General features: G+C 45.0%; 1 protein-coding gene across 1 annotated transcript; it reads right to left on the reverse strand.

Moving 5' to 3' along the window:
- Nucleotides 1-2280: 2280 nt before the first annotated feature.
- On the reverse strand, nt 2281-26776 carry bmp7b (bone morphogenetic protein 7b). Its single transcript, XM_017409318.3, has 7 exons — nt 26070-26776; nt 11602-11794; nt 9843-9991; nt 6830-7033; nt 5841-5917; nt 4605-4715; nt 2281-4513 (listed from the first exon to the last, which is right to left on the reverse strand). The coding sequence occupies exons 1-7, from the start codon at nt 26470-26472 to the stop codon at nt 4364-4366; spliced, it is 1287 nt and encodes a 428-aa protein (XP_017264807.1). The 5' UTR covers nt 26473-26776; the 3' UTR covers nt 2281-4363.
- Between the last annotated feature and the right edge of the window lie 815 nt (nt 26777-27591).

Below are 27591 nucleotides of genomic sequence, written 5' to 3' on the forward strand. Positions count from 1 at the left end.
GTTTCAAACTTTTTGTAGGAAAAAAAAAATCCTTAATTTGTTTAAAAATCTAATGATCCTTCCTCTTACTTCAATGATCTTGTAAACAGGGGCGCCACCAGGGAAGGGCTCTGGGGGGGCGATTGCCTCCCCAGTACTGGCACCCCTGGCCATACAGTCTTACATGCCTAATGTGTCTGTTAGCAAAATATTTGTCGTATACCATGGGAACAGACTTTATCAAAAACTCACAGAAAGTGTGACCCTCCGTGATCGGTTACCCTTCTGGAGTCAGGCTGATGTAAGATGGCCGCCACAGATCAACCAACCTTAGCAAGCACAAAAACGGCTGTAATTCAGTCATTTTTACAGACACTGAGCTCAAATTTGGTGCGGTAGTAGCCGGCAGTCATACCCAATACCCATTTTTTTCAAATAGCCTAAATATGACAATATCTATCTATCTATCTATCTATCTATCTAATCAGTTACTAATTTTTGCATATCTTTGTAATCATTTGATATAATTTAGGTAATTATGTCAGGGCATTTTGTTTTGCTCATTTCTATTTATTTGTGTCTTTGTAGTCATTCAGTGTCTCTTTCTCTCTATGACTGGTTTGTCCTTCCACTGATGTCTATTTACAACCCTTGGCAATCACTCTCACCTCTTTTGTTTAAGATTTTTTATTCACATCCTGTCTGTATCTAATAGTTGGGGGGGGATTTTATATAGTTTGAGTCGTTAGTGGATCCCTGACTCATAGCCCTTAGGTCTGTGCTAAAGAACCTCTTCAGTAATCTGATTATAGTGAATGTGAAAGATATAAAATTGCAAAATCGTTGCTAAATCCAAACTTTCAATTCCTGATTTTCATATGGAGACCCTGCAACTTAGTTTCGTTGACCTATTGTCGCTACAGTTTTAAAGACAGAGCTCCACAGTAATATTTGAAGTGCTTGTCGTTTGGCATGAACTGCACTGACTGACACACGAGCAAATATGTTACTTTTCTAACTCCTACAGTCAAAGAGGTCCAGTTGCAGCTCCCTGCGACCGAGAGCTGCCACCTCATGAGAACTTCAGGGGAGTACGTGAAGTGCAGTTCTGTAGAAAGATCACGAAAAACGAATATTTTGAGCAGCCGCAGTTTAGAGAAATAATGGTTCCTTCTGACCATGTTGACAAAGGCTAGTTGGAGCAAGGCCGAGATAAAAGGTGGACTTTCATGGCAGTTCGTGTGAGCGCCAACATATAAATCTTTACATTGTCGTCAGCTCCGCAGTAGATGATTACTTACAAAGAATTTTAAAGGTTATCAGCAAGAATAAATGATGGCGGCAGCAGCTAGCAGTTTAGGGCACTTTCAGCCAAAGTAAATCATCTCTGGTAAAATAACTGAAACTTGGTCTAAAGCAGGGGTCTCCAATCCTGGTCCTGGAGGGCCACTATCCTGCAGGTTTTACTTGTTTCCCTGCTCCAACACACCTGATTCAGTGGTTAAATCACCTCCTTCATGTTCTGCAGAAGCCTGATAATCACCCACTGATTCAAATCAGGTGTATTGGAGCAGAGAAACAACTAAAACCTGTAGGATGGTGGCCCTCGAGGACCAGGGTTGCCTACCCCTGGTCTAACGGTTTATAAAATACACTTCACATATACCACTATGAATTAAAAAAATAATAATAATTCAATGGATTTGTTCCACTTTGTTCTTTGCACCGTTCAGACCCGCTGTCAGTCTTCGAACTGAGGTCGCTTCCTTCAGGACAAAGAAATGAGCTTTAAGGTGTGATGGATTCCAAACACCTGCATCCGTTTCACAGCACCCCCTCCCCCCCCTCCCCCGTAAACAACGCGCTGCATGATGTCACCATCAAAACACACTGCAGGAGGTTGTAGCTAAACAGCACGTTTCCGCGCACATCGCCTCATTGCGCTTTACGATAAAAAAGCGACCGTGTAGTCATTCGAAGATAGAGCAGAACCCACATCCACTTCAAAGAGATGAACCACAGACACAGATAGGGGAGTTTCAGTTCACATGATGGAAACGCTGGTGATAGATCTCAGGTCAGCCCGTGAGAGACGAGGCTTCAGCCCAGGCAAATATTTAGACGAGAACGTGTCCGAAAATTGCATCATCACCACGTGTCTTCCTCCAACCTGACACCAAACCTCTGCTTCCCATTTAGATTGAATAATTTTTTTTTCCTCTCAGTTTATTGTCGTAACAGTTCAGCAGTAAAACATAGGTTGAGAAATTGGAACAGCTTCGCCTGCTCTCAATAAATAAACCTCTTTTTTTTCTTTTCTTTTTTTTTTCTTTTTTAAATATGGCAGATTGCATTACAGCAGAGAAGCACAAACCGGAAAATGTCGAGCACGCCGGGACAAACAGATGTTCGTCGGTCTACGAAATGTCTCCGACGTTTCCGATTCGTGTCCAGAAACAAATCAGGCAGCATTTTCACACAGCGAAATAAAAACAAACATATCCGAGTGACATTCCAGAAAATAAATACACTTGCTTTTTTTGTTTTTGGAATGAAAAATATTTACACATTGAGCGAATAAAGTTTTTTCCTAACAAACATAATGAGCGACGATAATGATCATAATCCACGGAATGAAAGCTTGTTGAGTGAACGAATGATTATACGGCACCATCCATGTTTGAAACAGCTTGTACACACAGTAGAAAGCACAAACATGAGTGTGTGTTTGTGTGCATTTGGGGTGAGAAGTCTCAAAGGGAATGTCTGCTTCAATTTCCTTTTTTTTTCTGTTTAATTTTCAAAAGCGTGTAAACTATGTTTAATTGACAGTTACTGATGGATGTTCATTCAGCTGTTTGACCACGTATAACAACCAACAACAGCAAACGTGATGTTTATTTTAAAGATGACTATTCTGGCTCTGCAGAAACATTCCTGAACTGGTTGAGTCAAATCGTTCCAATTTTTGTAAATAAAGTCAGAGAAAAAGAAAAATGAAATTGCTCAATTACAAGTATCTGTACTAATAAGTCTGCATATACAGAGGGTGTTTGCCTTAAAGCAGGGGTCTCCAATCCTGGTCCTGGAGGGCCACTATCCTGCATGTTTTCCTTGTTTCTCTGCTCCAACACACCTGATTCAGTGGTTAAATCACTTCCTTCATGTTCTGCAGGAGCCTGTTAATCAGGTGTGTTGGAGCAGAGAAACAAGTAAAACATGCAGGATAGTGGCCCTCGAGGACCAGGATTGGAGACCACTGCTAAAGGAATAGCTCAGGTGCTTTGAAGTGGAGCTCTGCGGAAAGTTTATGAGCAGTTAGTATCTTACCTGTTGGAGACAGCTCTGAGCAACCTCAGTTTGGAGAAACAGAGATGTGTTTTCTGACGAGTTAACAAAACAAACATTTTAGTGATTTGTGCTTGTTCTGGAATAAATACGATAGTCTTGCTGGATAGGGACTGCTACAGCTAGCTGCCACTGTCGCTATTTATGCTTGCAAATAACCGAAGAGCTCTATGTAAATATGCATCCATGATCTTTTTAACGCTCTCGTTTCTTTCCGGGTCACGGAGGAGCTGCTGCCTACCTCTAGCAGTCGAGAGACGCAAACATAAAATAACCACGTAACGCAAAAATAATGACAATATGAAGGGTTAGAAAACAGTGTTTTCACAAACTGTTATTAGACTTTTAAGACGGCAGTAGTCCACTTTGGTGTTGGCTCGTCTTGTACAAGCCGTTAGCTACTCCGTTTGGTCAGACCCTATTTACAACAAGTGAGATATTATTTGGTCAGAACCTTCCCACAGAGCCCCACTTCAAAAGATCTGAACTATCACTTTAACAATGTTAAGACGGCTAGCTGAAGGAGCAAATTTCCTCCGTTACTAATCAGATCGAGGAAGAAGGCGGCCATGACCTTTACATTAAATATTAAATATACAGGTGTAAGTTGAAATTTACCACAGTTTTCTTCTTTTATCAGTTCAGATGGAACCTGTAACAAAACCAGAACCAGAACCAGAGCGTTCAGCTGGTAAAATAAATAGTTTTGTGTCGTGTCTGTTGGTTCTTAAAAAGCAAATAGTTGAATGCATGTTTCCCTGCTAGCTGTTGTTTGCTATGTTTAACAAATATTGGCTATAACTACAATGTCAGGACTAAAAATGGCAGCAAATATCAAGGACAATGAGCTTATTTGAAGTTTAATTGATGTTGGGTTAAAATGTTCTGTCAGATTGTCTGCAAGTCATGTTTGGCCTCTCAACAACATGTTTATAAAATGAACAAAGTCTCTCGGCTTCTTAAACGACGAGCGTCTCCGCTTCCCTCTCGGTGTGTGCGTATGTACAGAACGCGTCCTCATGAAGACGCAGACAGTCTAGTGGCAGCCACAGGCTCTGACCACCATGTTACGGTACTTCTTGAGGATGACGTTGGAGCTGTCGTCAAAGTAGAGCACAGAGATGGCGTTGAGCTGCGTGGGCGCGCAACAGGGCTTGGGAACTAAGTCCGGGTTAACAAAGTGAACCTGGAGAGAGAGAAGGGCGGAGTCTGATGTTGAAGCATGTGTGCGGCAGAAATGCTGCGGGGAAACGTGCGATTTGTTCACGTTTACTCACGAGCGTTTGCACGATGGCGTGGTTCGTGGCATTCATGTAGGAGTTCAGCGGGAAGGCGCACTCTCCCTCGCAGTAATATGCTGCATATCCTTCCGGCGCAATGATCCAGTCCTGAAAGCAAACAGGGGAGAGGAAGACGTTACTACGGCGCAGTTACTACCTCGCTCATTTTCTACTCGCCTAATCCTGTACGGGGTTTCAGGGTCAGTGGGGTGCACTCTGAGCAGGGTCACCAGACCATCACAGGACCAACGCAGGCCGCACTCACTCGAGATCAATTCAGACTCACTAATGAACTTAATATGTACGCTTTTGGACTGTGAGAGGAAACTGGAGAACCCGGAGAAAACCCACGCATGCACAGGGAGAACAGGCCAACTCCACACAGCAGTGATGGGAATCGTGGTTCTTTCACTTATTTAGTCATTTAAAAATAGTGCTGCATGCAGCCATTAGGGGGCGCTTGTCCTTCATGACTTCACCTTCCTGCTTCCAGTCCTGTCTCCAGCTATAATATATGTACTGATGGTGCACACTTGTGTATTTAGAATACAAATTCTGCCTAAAAGCAACCATTTTAAACTTCACATTTTAATACAATAGTTTTGCCTTATGTTTAACATGAAGATTGATGGGAAGGAATAAAACATAATTTGATATGAGTGGCTGCACAGTCCTTTTTGTCACTGGTTTCTCCTTCCATTAAAGAGTTTAACATGATATGATTCTGGTTTGTCACTGCACATAACATAATACAGTCAGTGAGCGCCTTTAGCGATGGCTAATGAGTGCAGCTAGTATCCTAATATGTGTAAAACATGCACTTTCCCATAAGGGAGCCATCTTTTTTCATTTAGAAGCAGCACATGGAAGTGGCTTGGTCACAACCAACACATCACTACTAAAAATAGAGTCACTTCCTTGACTCTGAGTGCTGTCTAATACAGGTAAGATACTGTGTGCTCATATATATTTCACATGTCACACTGTGAAGCTTTACGTAGAACGCTCTGAGTGGTCAAGAAGGTAAAAGATCTGAACTGGATCAACCTGGATAAAAGTTACTACTCAGTCTCCCAAATGTATGGTTCTTAACTCACAGATAAGTGTTTTCAAGTAAGTGAAACACAAAATGACATTTTATTCTGACAATCACGTTACTGGCAATATTGTTACAAGCGTCTTCTGTGGCATCTTGTTGGGCCGAGCGGTTTCGTCGAGGAATGGTTTCTGTACCTGCCATCCCAGGTCTCGGAAGCTGACGTAAAGCTCGTGTTTCTTGCACGCCTGCTTCTGCTCAGTGCTGCTGTTTTCTGAAAAACAGAACAAACATAAGAGATTATGCTTTATTATCCCCATCCAACAAGAGCAATCATTTAGCGCAGTCAAAGCCTAAGCAGGGGAAGGCGATGAAGAACAGACCCGAGCGCAGCAGATATCATCCTTTAAAGACGTTAACGTTTAAGCAACGGCTGAAGCAAATCAGCTCCAGATACGTCGTTTTAGGAGGTTGTCAAATGAACGGGCCACCCTGCTTTCAGGGAACTCTCGCCGCTTCCACTGAAACAATGTAGCTCGGCCAGCTTCATTTCATCCTTTCCTCCTTCCTCCACTCATTTCAGATCTCTGTTTTCTTCTAACAGAGTGGAAAAAAAAAAAAAAAAAGAAGAGTCTGTTTTCCATCCATCTATATCTTTCTCCCCTTCTGGTGACCAACGGGGCTCTGTGGTACATTAGCGCTTGAAAGGGGGTTCACATGGGAAATGATTAGGAGCGACTGGTTCTCATCATGGAGCTAAAGACCACTGGTATCCAAAGTTTCAAACAGACCCATTTGGCCCATGTGTCCAGAGCCTGGTTGCCCCACAGCGCACCGCAGATGTGTTCTGCCATAAAAGCCTGCGGTGCCTTACCTCCATGCAGGGAACTTGGCCCCGACTGCTCAGTAATGCTTGAGTAAATAAACAAAAAACAGCAGAGGGATATTTGAAGCTGTGCAGTCTAATGTTTCAGCACTCCACATAAACACAGACCTCTCACACCTCCAAAACAAAGGCCTTTGATACGCATCAAAAGCTTCGCCTTGAAGGAAACGCACAACCTCTGGTGTTCCACTACTTTAACTGAGTGCACAAAGCACATGTACTGATACTTCTGTAATTAAAATGTGGATAAATTGTTCCTTCTGTGCAAATTAGCAGTGAAAGTCTACTTCCTGTGTTTACCTGCGACGTTGGCCACTCTGAGCGCCTCTTGGTTCTTTGCGGCTTTGGAGCGGTTGGGGTTCCGCTGCTTGCCCCCTCCCGACGCCGAGCGGATGCTTCGCAGGTGCACCTCTGTTGCTTTGAAGAAGGCCACCATGAAGGGCTGTTTATTCTGAGGTCCACTGCGACCAATCAGCCCTGCCACTCGAGGATTGATACTCTCTCCTGTGGGAGGGAGAAGGAGAAAGAAAACAGAACAGGTGTCACCGCAGGAATAATGGCCCTGTGCCTACAGAGCGGGTGCTCGTTTAAAATCAAATAAATACTTGTGTGTTTGGCATGCCGAAGTTTAGATTTCTCTGTGTGTGTGTGATCCTTTTCTCACTAAAACTATTTACGTAGGTCTATGTTGCAACAACCTACTGCCACTGACAAAAAAACAAAAAAAAAACCACATTAGGCACCCAGAAGAAATGGTCTGATTTAGTTATAATTTTAAACAAATGCAAACCATCAGTTGAAATATAAACTATATGATTTGGAAGGAGCTGATGTGTTTAGAATGGGCACCAGAGGGCCTAGGTGGTGGCACCATGAGTGGAGGAAAGGCAGTAGCTGGAGCATCCGATAGTCAATCAAAACAGGAAGTGAAGATCAACAGATACAGAGGACGCCTCGTAGACACGTTAAACATTACCAGCATTTGTGGATTTCTACCAGGCTGGGCGGTCATATGGTGTAGTACAGATGTCCCAGTGGCTTGATATTAGAATCAATGGGTTCATGAGGGCGCCTGTGTATATCATGAAGGTTCTGGTTGCCCAAGACAGACTCCACGAATGGAAGATTGTCGTATTGTGCGCCAAGCATTACAGAACCACATGCCATCTGCGCCTGTCATCCACACACAGGTACTGGACTCGTTACAATACCCCCATGTTATTTTGCGCCACGCATAGCCTGCCGTTAACACAAGATGCCAGGTGCCATAACCAGTAAGCTCCGGTAAGGACTGATGACAAGTGGTGCTGTGCCACAGTCACCAATGAATCTTGGTTCTGCATTCGATGACCAGCGTGTGCTTGTACGGACTGCAGAGGGGACAGAACCAATTCTGCCAGTGTTGTAAGGAGACACACCGGTGTTACTCCTGGTACTGTGGTGTGGGGAGCCAGAGGGTCTGGCTTCAAGTCACTCCTGGTTGTGATGCAGGGACTCTGACAGCGCAGAGCTATATCAGCGACATCCTGAGTCCAAATGTCTTACCCCTCCTGAGACCAGCAGTGGGCCTGGACTGCCGATATCCATTTGATCTGATATTATAATCACTGCGTTCCATTCACATAACCCTTCAGTACGTCCTGTTTTAGTTTATTTGATTTCTACCACTTTATTAGGCGCTTAGCTGGTTTTCAGTGAGTCTATTTGAAAACAACTTTTCTTTTGTAAAGTCCTCCCCCCCCTCCGTCCTTTCTCTGCCTTCTCTTCTCTCACTGCAGACGACAGGATTTCCCCTGTGCTTGTCTCCACACGCTCCCCCATAAAGCTCCACAACCTACAATCACACGCTGACGAAAACAGCGCTAACGTCCCACGAGCTGAAAGCAACAGCGTCTCGTTTCCTCACCTAACATGTAACATCCTGCCATCCCGTGAAAGACGCTATTCTCAGCATGCGCCTGCGCTCCCCGCATTTGCTGATAAAGTGTCCCTTCTGACAAAATGTTTGTCTCTCCGGATGAGACATTCTTTTTGCGATAGCAAAGTCTATTTATCGTATGCCTGCTAATGATGCTGAGGGTATAGCGTATGGCGGTGGCGGCGGTGGCGGCGAGTGACTGCTGATGACTGATGAAGAGCAGGGTTTGATTTATCTTTTTCTGTGCACACGCACGGAGGACAAACCATCTGATTCCGCTGGCTTTCACAGCCGGGCCGCACATCCGTGCGTGTCGTGTTGTAATGCCAGCCCACATGTTTGTTTTACTGTGATCCATGCAGCTTGTTCGGGTTTGTTTGGACTTGAATCCAGCTGGAGCTTTTGGAAAAGTTCACTCCGAGCACATTTTATGGTGTACTGTGGTAACTCAGTAATGACCCCGAACTAAATGAGATAAATAGTTCAGGCTAAACATATTTGGACTCTGACACAGTTTCTGTTATTTTAGCTGTTTACAAGTCGCAATCATGTCATGAATGTGGGCTTTCAAAGTAGATACTTTTCAGGTGAAGTATTTCACTGGAGGAAAATGCAAGTTTCATCATTCTACCATGTAGCTGGAATGAAGGACATCCTGTGGGCTGAAATGCTGCCATAAAAGAGAAATAAATATATAGCGTTGGAAACCAAAAGATTTTTTTGTTATTTTTGTAACCTGTACTGACTGGCAATTCAATGATATTTTGATGTGATGTGGGTATATTTATATATATATTTTGATAAAATGGATCATTGTGCTGCAAAGGCCCTAAAATACAAGATTAGGACAAGACAGAACAATCTAATCAAAAACTATATTTTGTAAAAATACAAGAAAAACAAAACAGATCTTCTGAGAAACTACACAAAAGATGACAAACCCAAAAATAAAAAAACAAAAAGTTATGAAAAAATATATAAAAATAAAGCCACAAATAAAAAAAACAGTAGCATTAAAAAAAAAAAAAAAAAAATCACCCGCTTGTTTATTTTTTCTGAAATGGGGGTTTTGGTGTAAATTCTAGATTATTTCACACGTTTAAAATTACTGCATTTTATTTATTTTTGAATGAGAGTTTTTATGTCTTTTGTTCTTTTATTTGTTGCTTGTTTTGAACCTCAGATAATTAGTTGCACTTGTGTAATTTCAAGCCCAGGTGTGTTCAGCCATCTTGATTCTTCTTAACCCTGTGGTGTTTTGTTACCTCTGCAGCGAAGACTTGTTTTCTTGTTGTTGTTGTTGTTTTAGCTCGATCGTTTCTGTAAAAGTCCCATCCTACCACATGCAGCCCGTCTGTGCTTTAAGCCACAGGAGGGAATACAGAGACATCTCACCGTTTGTGCTCTCCAGGGCCAGCTGCAGACCCAGGTTTCTGCCCGGGTTCAGGACCCAGTGATTACTGGTGGCTGTCACGTCGAACACCAACCAGCCCTCCTCTGCTGCCCAGATAACTCTGGAGTCCAGCAGGAAAAGGTCAGACTCCCTGCAGAGGACGTAAAGTTAAGCATCACACATGCAGCATGGGCAATCAAGACTGAAGCGGAAAGAGGCCGAGAGCAGAGTGAGGAAGTGAAACAAAGAGGCAGATAGATGCGAGGGAGGGCTCCAGATGGCGAGGCCCAGGGGAGCGCTTCATTTTCTTAATTGACAATAATAGCTTTATAAACGAGCGGTCCTTTCATACGCTGCACACCATCCATCACTGGCTGGAATTCTGTGGCTGAACCAAAAAGCCAATAGGAGTGAGAGAGAGAAACAGAGAGAAAAAAAAAAAAATTACCACACACACAGCTGTGAAAAAACTGTGTGAAAAGTAGCGAGGGAAATAGTGCATAACCAAGTCAGAGTTATTGTCCGACACTGAACTATGGGCTTTCTAATCTTTCCCCAATTGAGACGAAAATCCCTTGTTCTTCCATGTGGCCATTCATGTATCCCGACCTATTTTCTGACTGAGCAGATAGTGTGTCACCGAGCCCTGGTCCATTCATGTACCCCGGCCTGTTTCTGGCAGAGGAATAAATGACCGTGTTGTTCCCTGCAGACAACAGGAACCTTTAGAGGACATGGTCTCTCTCTCTCAGAGTAAAACACCTCCTGGCCCAGATGGACCGCGTGAAGAAGATGCGTCAACTTCTTGTTCTGTTTACAGAATGTAGTATAGAATTTAAGAACATAATCCTTGCTTTGTTTAATTTAGTTAGAAACACTGAACAGACAGCTGTAGTCTCAATCTGGTCTAACAGGAAGTCACAAACGTTGGGTTTATTTCACATATTCTGCTTCAGACCAGCCTTCAGTGACAGAGTTGGAAATCGGTTCGTTACAACGAGAGCAGACGTCTTGCGTTGCATTTTCTAACCCTAACCAAGTGTTTGTTGGTCTAACCTAACCAAACACCATCTGAAATTTGAAGCAGTAACAGCCTCATATCAGCTGTAACAGCCAGAGTTTTAGAAATTAAAGAGTTGTAGCCATTTAGGTCAAACCTTGAAAATAAAGTGATCCACAACCTCACAGGACATCATGTGCTGTGAATGACCTTCTGCTCCAACACAATTTTAGCTCAGTGTCTATAAAACTGACTGTGTTGGCTAATGTCAATTAGCTGTGGTGGCCATCTTAAACTGGGTTGACTCCAAAGGTTAATCAGTTGTAAATGTACATCCATTGAATGTTTCCTGAAAGTTTCATTCAAGTCTGACCAGTGGTTCATGGAATATTTTGCTAACAGACAGAGCTAACTACAAATAGTTAATGGCAAAATTTTATTTTGCAATTTGTTGGTGCTCAGATTGGTGCTCAGATTATGTGTTGGGGTCTCAGCTACTACCATACCAAATATCATGTCATTATATGTAAAATTGACCTACTTTTAGCCATTTTGGTGTTTTTTAATGTTTGTTGGCTGTGGCAGCCATCTTGAATCAATTTGACTCCAAAAGTTAGTGAGTTGTATTTATGCATCTAATAACTACTTTCTGAGATTTTCATTCAAATCCGTCCAGTGGTTGGTGAGATATTTTGCTAACAGACAGTAACACAGAGCATCCAGTTGTTTTATCGTATATGCAGCTGTATGCTGACGCTTACCTGTCAGAGTGCTCCTCCAGCACCTGGTAGATGCCGATGCGGAAGGTCTCATTATCGTAACGCTCGTGGATGAAGTCTTTATATATGCGAAACTCGGCAGCCGTGACCGCCTCCCCCTCTGGGATTCGTGACAGATCGAACCTGAACTCTCGGTGATGCCGCCACACCGGGAGGAATTCCTTATCGTGCTCCACTGCAAAAAAATTAAAAAAAACAAATAAAATGAAACCGACTATTCATCGTCGAGCAGACTTTACTGCACACAGAGAGACGCCTATCCCTGTTTAGAAGGAACACAACGCTGGTGTGAGCTCATAAACTGTTTAAAGGCTTTTTGCGAGGGATTAAGTTGCAACCTCCTGGGGAAACAGAACACATGTTTGCAAGCGAAGTAACCGTCTCCGTCTCGGAACTATTGCTGGATTTATCCTTCCCTAGACTCCGTCAGCCTCAGTTCTTAGCAACAACCTGAGCCCATCAGACTCGGGGGAGGTGAGCGTCTGATCAGACACAACTACAGATTCGGAGCACATGTTGCTTTATGATCGGAGCGTTCGTAAGAAGTAGCATTGGGCGCGATGCATCTGGCGCACACTGGGCCGTGATAAAGAGATGCGAGCCGACTCTGACAGCTTTATGAGCCCGTTTCTTCCTCTCGTAACCCCAGAGAGTCATCCGGTCTGCCCTTCATCTGGTTCTCATGAGTCGGGGCTCCTATCCCCACTCCCTCACGTCCCTATTGCTACATCCATGCTTTCCAGTCCCCCCCCCCTCCACCTCACACACACATCTTTAGCCTCGCCCTTCTTACGTCACAGCAGGGCATCCCAGGGGTTAGTGCCTTCTATCTACTGACTGTCACTCCACAATTTTATATTTTCTTCTCCTGCTTTTTTCCAGTGCAGTCGTGATTCTAACTAAAAATAATGAACTGTTTTGGAGCAATCAATCTGTTAGCACTTAGTGCCAGTGTTAGGGCTCACTCTCAGCTACTACCCCGCCTAATTTTAGCTCAGCATCTGCAAAGCCGACTGGATTCTAACCATTTTTGTGTTTGCCGAGCTTGAGTAGTTAAAGGCGCAGGAACACGTGGACAAGCGCAGAAAAAAGGCTTTTACACGAACACCCGCTTTCATGTCAGTGAATAATAATAATGAGTTCTGATTTACACTGACCTCATTTCTAAGCAGCCCTTTGCTATTTTTCCTTCTTGCCTTAAAATATCTAAAGTTAGGAGTTAATTACTTCTGTCAGATCAAATCGAAGTCAACTTCCAGAGTATTATACAGAAAGGGGCGACAATACAATACTTAAATACAGCTCTACATTCAGTCCTATTGGAGTTAACAGCACAACTCAACATTAAGCTTATCCATTTTGTAGAGAATCATTTAAAAACTGTCCTCTTGGTTTATCGTTTTAGTGCCATAACTTTTTTTCATCAGAAAACGTTTAAATTAAATTAACCATATTGGAGCTGAAAGAGGAAAAACTGACAAAGTGAGAAAAGCAAAAAAAAGTGCTTATTCTTGTTTAATCACCTTGTGTCAGATGAGGTTTGGCTCTGCTCGGTCCACTGATTGGTCTGATTAATTTTTAAGGTGTATCAAATTTGCCACTTTAAATTAACAACTTCATAACGTAGACACGTGTCCTCTGTGCAGGTGCACTCCTTCCTGTTCAGGAAGCCGTACTTGTTCTGCCGCTCCCATTTTCATCCTCTTCCCGGGCACCGCGGCGGTATGGCAGTCATTAGGCGAACAGGAAGAGGCAAAGTCAAAGCTAAGTGGCTGCATTTACGACTTCCTGCGGGAGGAAGTGCGCGGCCATCGCCCCACCTGTGTCGCGCTTACCGACAAACTGCGGCGGGCCCGCCCTGTCGATGCCGTACGAGACCTTCGTCCCGAGTAGTCGGCGCCTAAATCGGTTGCAGCTCTTCACTCACACACACACACTTCATTGCCTGTGAAGTGAATGGTTTGGTGCGTCACAGCAGAGTCGCACAATCATTACGGGCTGCTGCGATCAGTAATTAGAGACGCAACAACAAACACATGGAGAGACACAAACACACACTTAGGCCGTGAGCTGGCCACACACGTGCAAATCAGCCCGCTCAGAAGGCCAGATGACAGTCACTCATCCATCCTGCAAGCATCGCACACCTGGCTACCAGAGGGCTACTTAACAAGCTCTCTGTTAACATCTTGTCTTGATTTCTGGCTGCAGATGCCTTATTATGTTCTCACACAGAAGCACCAACTAACTGCGAAAACTCCAGGGAGGATCCATCCCACAGGAGACGCATAAATATGAATTAAAGGGGCGCTCATCATCCGCCCCCTTTCACGCCAAAGATTTAGCCTAAAACCATCTCAGGTTGAGAAAAGATGGAGTAGTAGACATTTTGGTAAAACCTTGAAAGTAACATTAGGCACAACCTTGTGTGATACGTTCACACTTGGAGTCATCCAACTTCAGCTCAGTGTCTGTAAAATTCACTGAGAGCCATTTCTGTGTTGGCTATGTTCAATTGGCTGTGGCAGCCATCTTGAAAGGGGCTGACTCCAAACGCTAATCAGTTGTAGATGTACATCTAATCGTTACATCCTAAGAGTTTTATAGAAATCCGTTCAGCGTTTCATGAGATATTTTGCTAACAGACAAGCAAGGTTGATTCCAACAGTTACCAGCTAAGTTTTTAATCACAGATCTTGCGCAACGACTTAGCACTCAGAGTATAACTTGGAGCTAAGTCTCAGCTATGAGTACACCAAATTTCAGCTCGATATGTGTAAAATGCAATTAGTCATTTTTGATTGCTAAGATTACACTGCTGTGAGCAGCCATCTTGAATTGGGTTGACTCCAAAGGTTCAGCAGTCATGGTTACTTTCTGAAAGTCAGATTAAAATATATTCATTCATCGATTCAGCAGATAGTGTGCTAAGGGCACAGACAAACAAACACACGCAGACATGAGCAACAGCATTATCGCCCGCCTTTGCCTTCAGCAGCAGAAGACTGATATAAGAAAAGAATCCTGATTCGAGCGGCCCGACTGAAAAATGTCACCGGGAGAATCTCAGACCTTTTCATAAAGCCCGCTGTGTCATCCTCGCAGTCAATTAGAGGAGAGGCTTGCTTCTGTGCACTTTGCCAGCGTGACATTTGAACACATTACACTCCTTTGTTCCAAAAACGGGGTGTCAGAATGTCATGTTTATTTCCCTTTCCTTCCTGTGAGAACAAGCTGTAATCGTCTAACAAAACATGCGTAACAGATGGGCTTTTAATGAGGTTCGCTTTTCCTGTGATCTCGCCACACCGTCCCAAGCTGACATGCTCGGTTTCTGTACGGACGGCTGCAGCTCGGGGTCGTCAGCTGAGGTGCTGGAGGACCCTGCCCTGCAGCAGACGTCTTCTTTGCCTGCACTGGATTCAATGTTATCAATGTTCTCAGTGGAAATAAAAACCTGAGGTACTTTGTTTTTCTGGACAACACGTTACCTCACTGGTTTGCAACAGGTCCAGTCAAACAAACAGTGAAATTCAAGTAAATAAATACAGTTCAATTATGTTTAGTAATTTCATTTCATTCTCATCCAGTCAATAAGACATTATTGAGGTCATGTTTTCTGTCTGTCTGTCTGTCTGTCTGTCTGCGCACAAGATTACTGAAGAGGTTCTGAACGGATCGTCGTGAAATTTCCAGGAAACGTCGAACGTGGTGCGAGGAACAAGTGACTGCATGTCGGTGGTGATTCTATCAAAGGTCGAGGTCAAAGGTCAAGGTCACAGATCAGCCCGTGCTCTAACTCTGCAGCTGTATAACACGAATGTTAAACTCCACAGCTGGATACCTCATGGGTCAAGGGTGATCACTGTTGAATTCAAGGTCACAGGGTCAAAGGCTTAGGTCACAGTTGACCTTGTGCTCTAACTGCAACCATGTAACGGAGGAAAATTAACCTGCACAGTTGGACACCTCTTAGGTGAAGAGTGATCACCATTGATTTCAAGGCCATGGGGTCAAAGGTCAACATCACAGCTGACTCAGTGCTTTAACTCTGCAGCAGTGTGATGTAGGAATGTCAAACTGCTCGGCTGGACACCTCATGGTCAAAGATGATGCCTGTTACTATCAAGGTTCATGAGGTCAAAGGTCAAGGTCACAGGTAACCCCTTTGTTAAAAACTTCTCTCTGCTGTTTCTGTTTTCTCCACCAAGGAAGTTCTGTTTCCTGTTGTTTCCGTTGTTTTGTTAGTCTGTCTGTTAGCAAAGATCAGGTAAAAATAATGAACAGATTTGGATGAAATCTTCAGGAAATGTTGGGGTTGAAGCAAAAAACAATGGGTTTGTTAAGGTAGTTATGTCGAGTTTCCTTGACGTACCGCAACTAGATTAAGTAAATCTAACAGATCCGAGTACACACACACACACACACACACACACCTCCCTGTTGGTGTCCAAACCTGCAGCGAATCACAGAAGTAAATTCCAGCATAATTATTGCAAACTTTACATAAATCTGATCAGTGTTTAATGACAATGTTTTGTCTGTTTGTTTGTTTGTTTTTTAAAATAAACCTACACATATGACGTGCATAAAAAAAAAATTTTTAGGAAGATATTTACGCTCCCCTTGCAACACTGTGGACCCAGGACGCTTTGGCAACACCTCGGGCTTTGTGAGCGGCAGCGGACAGACCTGACGGCTCGCATTAACCCAAGTGTCAGCTCGGCACGCTCACACCCCTCGCTTCCGCTCGCACGCTTCCGTTCCTCGGCGGGAGGCATCTCGCCTCTGGCACCGCTCTCCACCTCTCTCGACCGGGGACCCGAGCTCCAGCCCCTCCCTTTCCTGTCCGTCCCTCCACATGCCTCCCTGCAGAGCTCGTTAACGCTTAATAGCGCACCTGGTACGCCGGGGTCAGACAGTGGAAGTCAGTCAAAGCGGGGTCTGGGTGTTTTGCTGCGCGAGGATGGCGAGGCACGGCACAAGCTCCTCGGTCCGCATTCTTAGAGAGCGTCACAGTTTCCAAAAGCTAGGAGAAGGAAAACAGAGCGCAGGGACGGGGCAGACTTCTCAAGATGTTTATCCTATAAAGAATAAAGACAGTTTGAACTCCTGCGTACCAGTGACTACCCACAGTAGGGTGATTATCGCATTAGGAAACATCCTGTCCACCGGCGAGCGCCGCTGACATCATGGCTGCGTGATGGATTTCTACTGTAGGACCTGACAGCGCCAAGGGTCAGTGGAGTTTCATGCTATAACTTACTCGCACTTAACGATCATTAACTTTCCACTGCGGGCGAGTGTGTGCGTGTGCGTGTGTGTGCTCAGTCACAAACACATGCCTCTGAGCCTGCGTGCGAGCAGAAAAAAAAGGGAACCACAGGATGAAAAGTCTTTACATCGAAGAGCCGCGGTCAGGCCAAACCTTTCCGAGCTTTCCAATTTGACGGCTTCGCTGACCTCTTCCTCTTCCTGAGCACGGCCAGCTCGCTCCGGCCCTTTACACACCCATAAACTCCTGCGCTCGGTTCCACCTCATGCTTCGCTGTGGACCGCAGATTTATACGAGATATATAAACAGCCTGCAGCTAACAGCCACGGATCTTCCTCTTTCGCCCCCGCTTTCTTTGAAAGACGCGCAGGGAGTTTTGCTTTGGAATTCATCGTTTGATATTCTAGGGAAGATACGTCCTGTTTTACATTTAGATGACCAATCTGCAGGATGAATTGAATCATCTTAGTTAAGAGTTAAACGAAGTTAGCATAGAATCTTTCCTCACAGATTATATGTTCAGATTATATTTGATCACTAGCAGTTCTGCCACTAACACCTTATATGCCAGAGTTTTAAACAAAGTTCTCACATGATCTGTTAGCACTCCGAGGGTGTGTTGGGGTTAACTCTCAGCTACTACCACACCAGACCTTAGCTCAATATCTGTATAATTGACTTGGTTATAGTCGTTTTGTGTCTGCTAAGGTCAATTAGTTGTACGCCAAAAGTTAACCAGTTGTAGACGTACATCCAATGATTACAGTCTGAGAGTCTGACTAAAATTTGTCAAGGGGTTCGAGAGGTTTTTTTGCTAATAGACAAACACACACATCGACATACAGGCGATTATATATTCGTCTGTGTTTCACAGCAACAAACAATGATAAGTAAAAAGTCATATAAACGTCCCAACAGAGTTATCCGCAGCAGGCATTGTTCGGTCACGTGACATGTCGTGCTACACAGTGAGGCAGCGGGGCCCTATCTCTCCACGCCAATGTCACTTTAAGCAGCTGCGCTTCCTCTCAGCTGCAGGATGAAACGGCTCGGGAGACGCGCCACCGCAGTCGTTCAGCTTTCCCCCACTCAGCCCCTCTTCCCCTCATCCCCTTGTTTTCTTGTTCTTTAATTTGGAGGCCGCAGGGGCCACACCCTCCTCATCCAGCCAAGCCGTCCCTTATTATAGACTTTAGGAAAAAAATTCACATCTCATCGGCACACACACACACACACACACAAAAAAAAGGGAAGCGTTTTAAGACTCCCCCCCCCTCTCCCTGCATCCCAGATGGCACCTTGTGCGCCACATGACGAGCGCGCTGGCACCCCCGATTTCAACAGCTCGCCGCTAATTTTGTTCAATTGCAGCTTGTTCTTTTTTTTTTTTTTCCCCTTTTTCTTTTAAATAAACAATTTAGCCATGGAGGAAACAGACGAGAAACACAGCTGCTGCCTTTGGTAAATAAATAGTAACCTGCCACGGCCAGTTCCTGTTCCTCGCTGCATGGACGCCATATTTCAGCGCGTACCATAGAAACCATTTGCTCGGCTTTTTAGGAGCTTTTATTTGAATGCTGGAGCCTGGCGGAGGAATCTGGTTAGCATTATGGGCCTTCCGCTAACGCAATCTTTCCGCTCGGCGGGCTAACACACGTTACACGCAGGGCAGCTGGAGAGAGCTGGTGGCTCCGGAATGGTGTTTTATTATCCACAAACGCACAACTGATGTGTCACAGAAAACAAGGCAGAAAAGAATTTAAGGCCTAGCATTCCTTCGTCCAGTTGTTCATAAGGTATTTTGGTAACAAACCGAAAGAATTGACAACAAACAGGTTTTGCCTTTCGGCGGCGGGCGATAACGAAAGCAGATTCTTTGTAGAACCGCATGTCTGAATCCCCTTCTTCCCTCCTCCTTTTTCACTCATCGCCTGCTCCTGTTTCCTCCCCCCGCCTCTCCCCTCTGCCCCATCAGTGTCTCAGCACTAAGCAACAAGTGTTTTATTTGTTTTTGCAGCAGTGGAGCTATTGGTCCCTGGATCTCTGGCTGTGCTCTGGCCCACATCTGCCCTCTCGGCTTCACCGCTTGGTACCCGCCGTCGTAGGAGTGCAGGGGAGTCTCACGCTGCTGCTCTCTGATAAGGTGAGGCCAAAGGAACCCAGATTAAAACAAAGTGGCTAAACGGAACGGGAATAAATTTTACTCCCCTAAGTACAGCCGCGGGAGAGAGAGAGAGTCCACCTTCTTTCGGCTCTAGAGCTTTGTTTTACCGAAATGGAAAGATCTGCGTGTAAGTTCAAGCAACTGTGAGCAACTGCATCAATCTGGGAAGGGTCAAAGGTCGTTTCCAAACAATTTGGTGATAAAGATTATTCACGAGCGGAAAACACTGAAGACAGCTGGCAGTCTTCCCAGGAGTGGATTCAGCAGGTGAATCTGCACAATCCCAAATTCGATAAATAGATAAATAAACCAATTAATAAAATTTATCCCTGGATCTCACCTGCTGTGTGCTTGTGTGAAGTTGGAGACGCAGTGTGAAACATGACTAAAAAACAGGAGGCGAGGATTTGCAAATCTCGTAAACCCATATTTTGTTTGCACATCTGGAGAGGCGCCATCCGCGCAAGAAAGCATATCCAGACTTCAGAACGTGTGCTCCCATGAGACAGCACCTTTTTCAGGGAAGGCCTTGCATATTTCAGCAGGGCTGTAATAAACCCTGCGCTGCGTCCACTCCAACAGCGTGGCTTCGTAGCAGCGGAGTCCCGGTGCTGAACTGAATTATGAGATCTGCGATTCGTTTTTATTCGCATTCAACACAACGTCCCGACTTTATCGCTGTTTGGGTCGCATTCCCACACCAGACCTCCAAAGGGTTTGGCGTAAAATCAAATCACAGAGGGCACGATGGGAAGGTCTGTCTGTCTGTAGAGACTGCAGCATTCCTCTGCCTCCGCTCACTCCCTGTCCAGCAGCAATAAAAACATGCCCTCCATAACACTAATTAGCTCCAGAAACATTCCTTTTGGTCAAAAAAAAAAAAAGAAGAGAAAAGAAAAGAGCAACCATGCATTTCTCTACACCTGGATGCGAGCATGTAGGTGCACGCACATGTGTTTTGGCTACCCGGGGAGTGTTCACAGAAGCAATTTCATAAATCTGTAAAGAAGACGAAAGGGAAACAAACTTCGCCAAGGACAGGTTTCATGCACGGGGTAAAAAAAAACAACAAAAAAAAAACGTGGCCTTCAGCACAGATGTGGGAGATGCTTCTGATGTAAGCTGGAAGGACGGCGACAAATAAATTTAGCGGCGCTGAGTTCCAAGATGGGCGTGTTTGTGAGAGCGGAGAGGTGAAGCCGCCAAACGCACAGGGATTGTCTTGTTTTCTGCTCCAGCTGTGTGCACATGAGCGCCGGTGTCCTTGCGAGAGGAGAGGCGGAGAATGGAAAAAAAAAAGAACTCGAGAAAGTGTTGAAATGTTTTATGTCCGGGAGCGCTGGAGGTGTAAACCTCCAGAGGTGAAGGCCAGAGCAGGAGGTTGGAGACTAAACACCGCTCAACACCGCCGGGACCGTGTAATAACTAACTAATTAAAACCTGGAGGCCATCGCTGACAATCAATACTGCTGGCTCGGGGGGGCGGGCAGGCTGGAAAGTCTGGTATCAGATGGTCCTGAGTGTGAGAGAGACCTGACAGCTGGAGGTCGAGTCGAGGGGACTTTGTTGGACTCTGAAAAGATAAAGTTTCTCTGCGCAGCTGCTTTGGCCTGCGGACAGGGTGAAACATCTGTATTAGCCCCAGCACCACAGGCGGCTCGCTGCGGAGAGGAATGCAAGGAGCAACAGAGAGAAGGGCGGGGAGAGGACGAAGGCGAGATATGAGCATGCTTTGGAAAGTGCAGACTCGGAGCTGCCAAAAAAACACGGGGAGACGGCTGTGATCGGCTACGAACGCAGAGCCGCGTGGGCTTCTGGCCTGGCTATAACGCCACACCGCTGCTTCGGGAGCTCGTGGTGACAGAGTTCCGGTCTAAAAGCCAAAACAAATTCACTAATTAAGTTCGGCTTTCCCCTCTCCGTGATCTTGCTGGAAACCGCCTGGCAGCTTCGGGCCGTGAGCGGTGGAGGGGACAGGTGGTGCCCGATCAGGTCGAAGAGGAAAGGTGGAGAAAAAAAACGACACACATTCACACACACACACACGGACCGTGCGATACCTCTCCTCGCCTCTTTACACTCAGGCATAAGGTGAAAACGAGGCTAAAATTGCAAAAAACAGAAGAAAAAAAATATAGAGGAGCTCAATTTGTTTACTGTTTTTTTTTTTTTTTTGGACTTGGGAGATGAATCTCACCTGGTTTTGATGAACAGCAGCAGAACACTGAGCAATAAATGCTGCCTGGTGGCATCTGTTTTCCAGTGGTTGAATATTTTCTTTGCATTTTAGCATGTTTTAACTTTACAACCAGCAGCGGCAGCAGCACGAGACCAATCATACTGTCAGGTGATTTGTGTTCTTGTCACTACATTTACTGTAAGGCAGGCAGGCACAGTGTGAGCAAATGGCTTGTTATTTAGGAAACGTGTTTGGAAAATCCAACAAACGAACAATGCATTAACGCAAATCTATCCGCCGGCCGAGTGAAGTTTTTTTGACATACAAATATTATTTAAATATGAAATAAAAAAATCAAGATCACACAAAATTCATTTTAAAAAACGATCAAAATACTAAATCTGGAACCCTCATGTTGTGTAGTGTTATTATTACGATCACATATGGAGAGCAGAACTCCTGATTTTTCTTTTTACACACAAAAAAACAACACAAGTTAAACCCTTTAAAATGTCATTTTACACACTGGTTGCCATGTTTTTGGGACTTTTAATTTGTTGTTTTGTTGGACAGTCATGTGCGTAGAGCCACCGTCAAACATCTCATGTCTAAACTGAAACTGTGTCACCTGTGAAATGTCCTGTTTTTTTTGTTTTTTTTACATATATTAGCATGAAAAAAAAAGTGCCTAAAGGGCTTAGGACTTGTTGTGAGAACTGCATCAGTGAAAGAATAATTCCAGGAAACGCTAAAAACCTAGACACGTTATATTGCTGGGATTTTTGGCGACATCAGCCTTCGTGTCTCTGATTTAAAGTCGAATCGAGCCGTCTGAAATGTACAATCAACGCAGGATCGCATGAGAACCGGGAAAACAAGGAAGCCGTGACTAACACACCTCGTGATAATATCTTACAGTAAATCTTCGGCCCCATCCAGCCTCGCTCACACGCACACACACACACGCACAGGTGATGGTACTGCAGCTCTTTCCGTCATCCAGGATGCAAATAGCAGACCTCCAAGTCACAGCAATTTCCTGCGGTGGAGGAGCTCTTAAACAACCCTTTCAGGTTGGATTTTATTAGAGTTTCTGCTCGGTGCACGAGTTTAATATAGACCAAACTTCACAGGCCCGCGTTGTGGCCAAAAGCGGTGGAAGCTGTGGACTGTTAAGGAGGAAACGCTTTAAGAGACGGTGGCTGAAGGCTAACGCTGCCAGAGATTAAAAGGCACCGCAGTAAATAATCGTTACGGACAGGCAGAGCATCATAATGCACGGCCACCTCCCGAGGCTTGTGTGTCGCGTTAACTCGCGGCGTTATGGCTCCATTGGCACACGCTCAGAGCCCCCCTGGGTGACGCGGCAGTGCGAATTCTGAACGTATGCTGTAAGTCATTTACACAGCTGGGCTCTCAAGCTACGGTGACTCAGCGAGAGGACGTCCCTAGCCTGGGGTCTGTCCCAAAAACGCCCACCCTGCTCCGGAGTCACAGCAGTGCTCAAACAAACCCACAACCATTAGAGAGTTAGTCAACTGGTAATACCAAGGGCATCCAGAGGTTCTGAACGCGGGGAATGTTTTATGAGCTTCATGTGGAGTGAACAGTGCACGAGTTTAAACGAAAACACAGACTGTGAGAAGAGGTTTCTCCGCAAGCAACCACCAGGGTACAAAGTCTGACTAACGTACCTTGACTTACAGGGAGAGGCAAAGCTTTGAGGGACATGAAAGCCAAAACAGCAAACACAACAAGAGCAGAACCCTAACCCAAACCCTGGTCCTCGGAATGAAGGCAGAGTCCGATCAGCCGGGTCCATTTTAAAGAAAATGGAAAAAAAAAAAAGAAATCATAATTTCAGACCTGTTCTTGTTTTAAGGTTTTCTTTAATCTCTGCTCCTTTTTAAATGTCAACATAATGTTGTATGATGATTGTGTTGTTGTGTTACATGTCTCTCTTGTGATTGAGATCACCTGTCTAAAAAAAAAGTAGATTGAAAATAAAAAATAAAAAATTGTGGAAAGGAATGAATTTAGAGAAGAAATCTATTCACCTGACACCACTTTCCACTGTTAAAAGCTCATCTGAAAACAGCGTAACGCCGCTCTTTTTCGCAGGGTGCGTCTCGGACGAATGTTCGACGACATCCCATGAGAGTCAGGAACAATCAGCTCAGAGAGATTTCTGCGAAACGTGGCAGAACGCAACGACAAATGGACTGTGGGTCTAAAACAGAGACGATCATGAATAATAACCAAACTTTTATGGAATATATCAAGGTCAAAATATAAGGGCAGAAATGTGACTTTCTTATTATGGTCATATATTAAATTAAAGGCCTGGCATTCCTTGAAGGAATGCATGTCGTCCGCCACCGTCTGTGCCGGAGTTTTGGACTGAGGTCATCTTCTGTTGAGACGTGACAGAGCTGTAGTCGTTTTGGTCAAACAACGACGTGCGCAGTCACGTGCAATATTGACACGCTCCGAGTGTGTGTTGAGAACCACTTTCAGCTTCAACCACATCCACTTTTTTCAGTATGTGCAAGGATGACTGGTTACAGCCTAATGTTGATAAGCTGTGGCAGCCATCTTGAATTGGGTTGACTCATAAAAGGTAATCAGTTGTAGAGGCACATCCAGTGATTACTTTCTGAATGTTTCATTAAAATCCGTTCAGTGGATCATGAAAGTTTTTGCTAACAGACAAAAGAGGACTGACTCCAGCAGTTAACGGTAATGTTTTAAGCAAAGATCTTGAAGCAATAATTAGCACTTAGAATATGCTTTGTGAATTACCCCCAGCTACTACCACAGCAAATATTATCCAGATATCTGTAAAACTGACTGAATTATAGCCAGTTTTGTGTTTACTAAAGTCAGTTGGCTGTGACAGCCATCTTCAATCGGTTCGACTCCAAATGTTAATCAGTTGTACATCTACACCCAGGGATCACTGTCTACAAGTTTCACTGAAATCTACCCAGAGGTTCAGAAGATATTCTGGTAACAGACACGGGCAAAAACAATATGGTCCACCTTCACCTTTTGGCGATAATAAAATCATTTCTCTCGCTGGTGTGACCTCTTTTTTTTTTTTTTTTTTCTTTCCCGCACTCCTCTACCTCTCGACTTTGCGAGTCTCTGTGGTCGGATCTATCTGTGTTTCAGCCTGTTGAAAATAGTCACAATGCATCCATCAGCCCCGGCAGTAATTACACGCTGCAGCAGAGGAGCCAGTGTCACCTCCCTCTGCTTCGCCGAGGCATTTCAGCAATCATCTTTCCAGGATTTAATGCAACCCCCCCCCCAAAAACAAAAAAACAAAAAACACAACTATAATGTCCCTGCTCAGAATTTGGTCATCATCTGCTAATCTGGATGTTGCCATCATTACTTACCAGCCTGTGTCTGCTGACGATAGAACAGCCAAAGACTGTTTTGTTTCAATTTTAAAAGAAAACCTTATTCCTTAAGCCCGGTGACTCGGGGAACAACAGACAGCTCTCTGGAGTAAAGTGGATTCTACAACATCGTGACTCACTTTGTGAGCAAATGAATCTGATTAAACCGAGCTCAAATCACCGCGGACTGCTATTATTTTGTGTGCTTTGTGTTTCCAAAGATGTTTCCAGATTAGAGAAGCGAAGGGAGGACCCAGTGCACTTTGAACCCATTCTTCTGTTGACTTGCTCATTCTTTAGATAAGGCCTGGCTGACACATTAGCTCCTTCATCCACAACTATAGAGCACCTGAGCGCTGCGGCTGCACAGCTGTTTAACAAAAGGCCACACTGGAATTTGACACTGCTGGTATTAGCAGGGTAACTGCAGGGTTTTTCTTTTTTTTTTTTCCTTCTTCTTCTTCTTTTGTAAGAGTCATTTTTGGGGGCTGGTCTCTCCATGTGTACGCAGGTGCGACAGCAAAGAGCGCCTAAAATGCCTCTTTTCAAAAAAATGTCAAGGGAAATGACACAGCAGTAACAACAACTAGGAAGATTTGAGTTTTCTGCGAAAACACCTGAGTGCTGAGGGGCTTCAGTTGAACTTCTTGAAACAGCTGAAACTGAACTGTCAAGAGTTAAAAAACAAACGGAGCACGAGCTAAAATGACCGAAAGCAGTAGTTCAATGCTACAATCAGCAAAACTCTAGATAAAGGCTGAAATCAGCAAAATGGTAGCTGAAACCTAACAGTAGGGGAAAAAAATCCTAGCCAGAAGCTAAAAACAGCTAAACCCAAGGTAAAAATTAAAGACAAAACAACTGAAACTGACAGCTATTTCCAGCAAAACGGTAGATAAAAGCTAAAATAAGCAAAACTGTAGCTAAAGGCTAACATAAGCAAAACCATAGGTAATAGCTAAAATATGCAAAACCACATCTAAAGGCTAAAATAAGCAAAATCATAGTTAAAGACTACAATAAGCAAAACAATAGCTCAATGCTAAAATGTTAAAAACCATAGCCGAAAGTTCAAATATGCAAAACCATAGCTAAAGGCTAAAGTAGGCGAAACTAGCTAAAAATTAAAATTAGCTAAACAAAAATTTAATGGCTTTAATTACTTAATTTTTTTAATTTCAATTCATTCCTTCAATGAAAGAAAAAATGTTAAAGTTAAAATAATACAAATGAAAAAATAAATAAAAAATAAACAGGAAAACAAAAGTGTTTTCAGCTGTTGGTTGCGTTAAGATAAAGTTCTCCACATGTAACTCTCCAGAACCTACTTTATGTTCTGTTTTGGTTTGTCTTTCTCTGTTTGTTTTTATTAATTTTTTTCTGTTGTCTGTAAAACTGTTTTTTGGAAAGAGTCGAGGAGCCTACCCAGGTTGACAAAGCTCATGACCATGTCCGCGTCGTTCAGGAAGTTGTTGTCCTGCAGGCTGGCTATCGGGGGCCCCTGGGTGGTGAAGATGGGCTTGTAGGGGTAGGAGTACCTATCCTCGTCCCCCTCCGTGGACATGGCGTTGTACAGGTCCAGCATGAACATCGGGGCGGCGTTGTGCTTGCCGTGGAGGTGCGGACGCGGCCGGTGCGGCAGCCCCAGGATGGACAGGATCTCCCGCTGCATCTCCCGGCGCTCCTGGCTCTTCAGCCGGCGGTGGATGAAGCTGGAGTGGAACTCGTTGTCCAGAGTGAAGTTGGCGAAGGCCGGGTCCGCCAGGACGCAGTAGCTCCAAACCAGGAGCAGAAGCGCGGGCGCGCGTCCGTCCAAAATCGGTGCCATGGTGGCGAATGCCGTGCGTAATTGCGCTCGGATCCGTCCGCCGAGACTCTCGAGGCGATTGGATGCGGAGCTTCAAACAGCAGCCAGTCGGTAATCAGTATCCAGAACGAGCCCTCATGTTGAGGGAAGCGCTACCCAGGTGACACATCAACTTCAGCTCCAAGTCCCCCTTTCGTGGCGCTGCGCTCGCGTGCGCCTCGCTCCTCATTCGAAACCTTGCGGTCAGAAAGTTACCGGCGGAGCGGTGCAGCGTGCGGCACTGCAGAGAGGAGGCTGCGGCCACAGCTTTTCACTGAACAAGTTGTAAGGAGGCGCTGAGCGCTGGGGAGGAGCAGCAGGAGGAGGAGGAAGGGAAGGGAGGGAGGAAGGAAGGAGGACAGAAAGAGCGCACGTGCTCCGGCTGTGTTTGCCGCTGCCAGCTGGAGAGAGAGGGAGACAGAGAAGCTCGGATAGTTATCCGCGCCGCGGTGCTTCAGTGTATGATAGAGCAGGCTTGGTTGTTGCATTCCCACAATTCCTCGTGCCTGCGTGCGTGTGTGCGTGCGGATTCACTTAATAACAGATGTGGAGATAGGGATGCTGGGCTGCTGTGAGCCTGAGCCTGTTGATGGGAAACACGCAGCAGAGGAAAGGAAAGGGAGTCATTATTTGGGCTTTCCAGGAGGGAACACTTGGATGCCCCGGGAGTTGCTGTGACATGCAGTTGCAGTTGTGCCACACCATAATAGTCACTGGTCTGCAGGTGCTCTGATGTCAAAATGGCCTTTACGTCACATCTCATATTTTCAATTCTTTGCCTCTGCAGCACGGGGCGGGCGCAGGTGTTCTTCGCCTCCCCTAGACTCCCCCCACCTCCAGCACCAGCACCTCCTTAATGGGGACGGGGGGGGGGGGGGGGGGGGGGGAGTTCACACGGCCAGGGAGCAACTGCAACTGTCAACATTAGACTTCAACCGCACAGCGAGGAAGGCCTGCCGGACAGCTTTGTTGCAAGCAGAAGATGGGCGAGCAGGACGCAGAGCAGGCCTTGGGGCTTTCGGCTCCCCTTCCCGCTTATTTCAAGGGGTACCCTTGCGATTTTAAGTGATGTTCTGTCAAATAATTACTAATAGTGAGTGC

The sequence above is a fragment of the Kryptolebias marmoratus genome, linkage group LG8, assembly GCF_001649575.2.
Source record: "Kryptolebias marmoratus isolate JLee-2015 linkage group LG8, ASM164957v2, whole genome shotgun sequence".
Lineage (NCBI taxonomy): Eukaryota > Metazoa > Chordata > Actinopteri > Cyprinodontiformes > Rivulidae > Kryptolebias > Kryptolebias marmoratus.

Coding starts and splice junctions, on each gene's coding strand:
- bmp7b (XM_017409318.3), bottom strand. CDS start 26,472: ATGGCACCGATTTTGGACGGACGCGCGCCCGCGCTTCTGCTCCTGGTT. Junction 9,992..11,601: donor CTGGAGGAGCACTCTGACAG/GTAAGCGTCAGC, acceptor CGTCCTCTGCAG/GGAGTCTGACCTTTTCCTGC. Junction 4,514..4,604: donor ACGCCATCGTGCAAACGCTC/GTGAGTAAACGT, acceptor CTCTCTCTCCAG/GTTCACTTTGTTAACCCGGA.